Source organism: Carex rostrata, chromosome 11, assembly GCF_964058835.1.
Source record: "Carex rostrata chromosome 11, lpCarRost1.2, whole genome shotgun sequence".
Lineage (NCBI taxonomy): Eukaryota > Viridiplantae > Streptophyta > Magnoliopsida > Poales > Cyperaceae > Carex > Carex rostrata.
Window position 1 is genome coordinate 11,303,365 of NC_135928.1, and position 2,949 is coordinate 11,306,313.

The following is a 2,949-nucleotide window of genomic DNA, read 5'->3' on the forward strand; positions in this document are numbered from 1 at the left end:
CTCAGAAAAATTCAACCCCCTCCATTTGAACTGGTAAATGGAGATACATACACTGAGATACTAAGTTGTGACCTCCACCCACTTGTGCTGTGTGTGTGTGACTGCGGTACAGAAGCTAGATTTTTATCTAAAGCTGATATATCAGCGTCATAAATAGAGAATGGAGTTGTCCGTTTAAAAGTGGAATTGTGTTGCCTCTTTGTACAAGTACAACTTTTATACCTTTATGCATTGATTGGGCAAGGTAAGTGCTAGTTGGCTTGCAACTGAAACAAACTCATGGGAAGCTGAACCTAATCCATACACTTTTCTTGGCTTAGAGCCAGACAACAACCTCAAGCCAACTCTAAAGAGCTGAACTTGAACAGAGAGGTAGAGAGAGAGAGAGAGAGAGAGAGAGAAGGAGCAAGCTCACTCCCTTTACGTGAACGCAATGTCACTCTTTCTCTCTCTAAAAACACCAATTATACCTCACGGAAAAGTTCTATTGATCAAAGAAATAATGCAAAGAATCAATTTTTTTTTTTCCATTCATCAATCAATGTTAATTAACCAAATAATAACCAATTAACACAACAAGTCATTAATTCACAGGAATAATTACCCCCACATTATTGACTAAATATTACCCCTCTGTACCAATTTCAAATATTTTCACCCCCCAAAAAAAGTTGGAAAAATAAATAAATAACAATTTCACCATGTATAGTATACTCATCAGTAATGGCAATCTACTAAAGACGACCTGAAAAGAAGCGGTTGCGTGACCGGTGTCGTCTTTTCCGCCTCAAAAGGAAACTCCTGCTGCTGAGATACTTCCTCTGTTGCTCCTTCGGCCGGCAGATTAAGATCAAACTCTAACAAACTTTTCTCCTTTTTAACAACTTCTTGAGATGATGTGTCTGCTGAAGCAACAACTAACGGCCGATGCCGCCTCATGTGGCCACCTAATGCCTGGCCTGAATTGAACTCCGCTCCGCAAATTGAACACTCATGAATCTTGTTCGCCTTGATCGCCGCACCACTGCTGCTTCCGGCTATGCTGCTGATGCCAACAACCACTGTGCTCGATAGAGAATTGTTTGTGTTCATCTGTAGAGTAGTCTCGGCAACTTCATCGAGCTTCTTTTCTTCATGAGCTGGTGACAATCGGGGTTTCTTGTGACTTGCGCGGTGGCCACCAAGAGCTTGAAACGACGGGAAAGTCTTGCTACATGTCTTGCACTCATAGCTTGTCGGAGCAGAGGGGTCAACAATTTTACTGACAGATGCCGGAGGAGGGCTAGATGGATCAGGAGACGGGGCCCGGAGACCTTGAGCCAATAGGATAAGGCAATTAGCCATATCCTCATCCTCTTCAGTGATACTCCCGGATCCTGATGCAGATGCTGAGGTGGTTTCTTCGATCAGTGAGTTGACCGGCTCCGGCTGAGGTGGTGCCAGTGGCATGGCAAGATGCGGAGCCCGTTGCCGCTTAGTACGCCTTCCCTTTTTCACTATGCTGGAGAGACGAACATCTTGGATTTCCATCGGTGAAGTGGGATTGAGAAAAGCGGAGAAAACAAGAGAAGAGAAGAGAAGAGAGTGTGAGGGAAGAAGCAAGAAGGTGTGGGGTAAGTGGAAGAATTGGGGGAGAATAATTATATAGGAAAAATAGATGTCAAGGAGAAGAGAAGGATTGGAATAAAGAAATGGGAAGGAGAGGAGTCAAAAGAGAACACCCGCTGTTTGCTCTTACGAAGGGAAAGAAAGGGTGAATTAGTCCAGACGAGGCGGTTATAAAGAGATTGACAGCTTTTAGTCGTTTGATTTATAAGGAAAGGAAAGGAACGGGGAAAGGTTAGACGAGACGAGAGGGGCGTGAAATAGTTTAGAGGGGTGGTGAAAACTGAAAAGATAAGTGCTACAACTGGAGAGCGGTGTACCGTACACTCAGTGATACAGAAAGGAGGAGGGTGTAACGAATTTGTATCCTCTGCAGTAACTCAAAATGGAATCTTTTGAGTTAATGAATCTGAACCATCCGATCTGCTTTAAAATTCGTGCGAACGAGACCACACTAATATTGAAAAATATTCAGACGGTCGGATTGGCCCCGTTTAAAATCAGACAGTTAAAATACATTAACTCACAAGATTCCCTTTTGAGTTAATGCAGAGGATACGTGTTCAGGTGTAACTGAGTTTGGGTGTGGGGTAGGGAAGAGCCAGAGTGGCAGCACAACTGAATAACGCCCAAGTATGTCAGATCTTCTGTGGCAATAAATTGTATTTTATATGAGTACCGGGTTGTTAGACGTCACGTATATAAGGCTACATGAAAGGCTACATTTTAGTTTTCGTTAGAAAGAAGCTGGATGTCGAAATAATAAGACTTTCCTGAAAAGAGAAACAAATTGCTTGACAAGGATACTTGATGGCCCAGCACGAAGAATCGGCTTGCAATCGTGGTAAGTTGGTAACAGTACCGTGCACCGGTGCACCGGCTTTTCAGAACCTCAAGCTACCATATAAACCAAGTGTATCTGGAAATTTTATTAATTTTGAATGCAAGATGAAATTCCAATTACTTAGCAATTAATTAATGAATTATTTTTTGGGTGTTAATTGTCTTTTGAATTATGTGCTTAATTAAAGATCGAATAAATTCATCATTGCATATGTGCATTTGCAACATTTTTTTTGCTTCGGATCAGAATTCTGAAAATTTTAAATTTTAAAATTTAAAGAGCATTTAATCGTTGATTACGTGCACTGATGCCATGCTAGTTGTGCTATTTGTAGGGGTGCAAACGGATCGGATAATGATAAAATTATATTTGTATATGTTTTTATTTTTCGGATACAGATACATATCAGATATTAGATAGATAAAAATATGGATCAGATATTAAACAGATACAAATACAAATATTTATTTTTTTATAACAGTGAATAACATAAAAAAAAT

At 40.6% G+C, this 2,949-nt stretch overlaps 1 protein-coding gene across 1 annotated transcript; it reads right to left on the bottom strand.

Annotated features, from left to right (window-relative positions):
- Positions 1–500: 500 nt before the first annotated feature.
- Positions 501–1,819, bottom strand: LOC144562367 (zinc finger protein ZAT5-like). Its single transcript, XM_078311586.1, has one exon. The coding sequence runs from the start codon at positions 1,528–1,530 to the stop codon at positions 718–720; it is 813 nt and encodes a 270-aa protein (XP_078167712.1). The 5' UTR covers positions 1,531–1,819; the 3' UTR covers positions 501–717.
- Between the last annotated feature and the right edge of the window lie 1,130 nt (positions 1,820–2,949).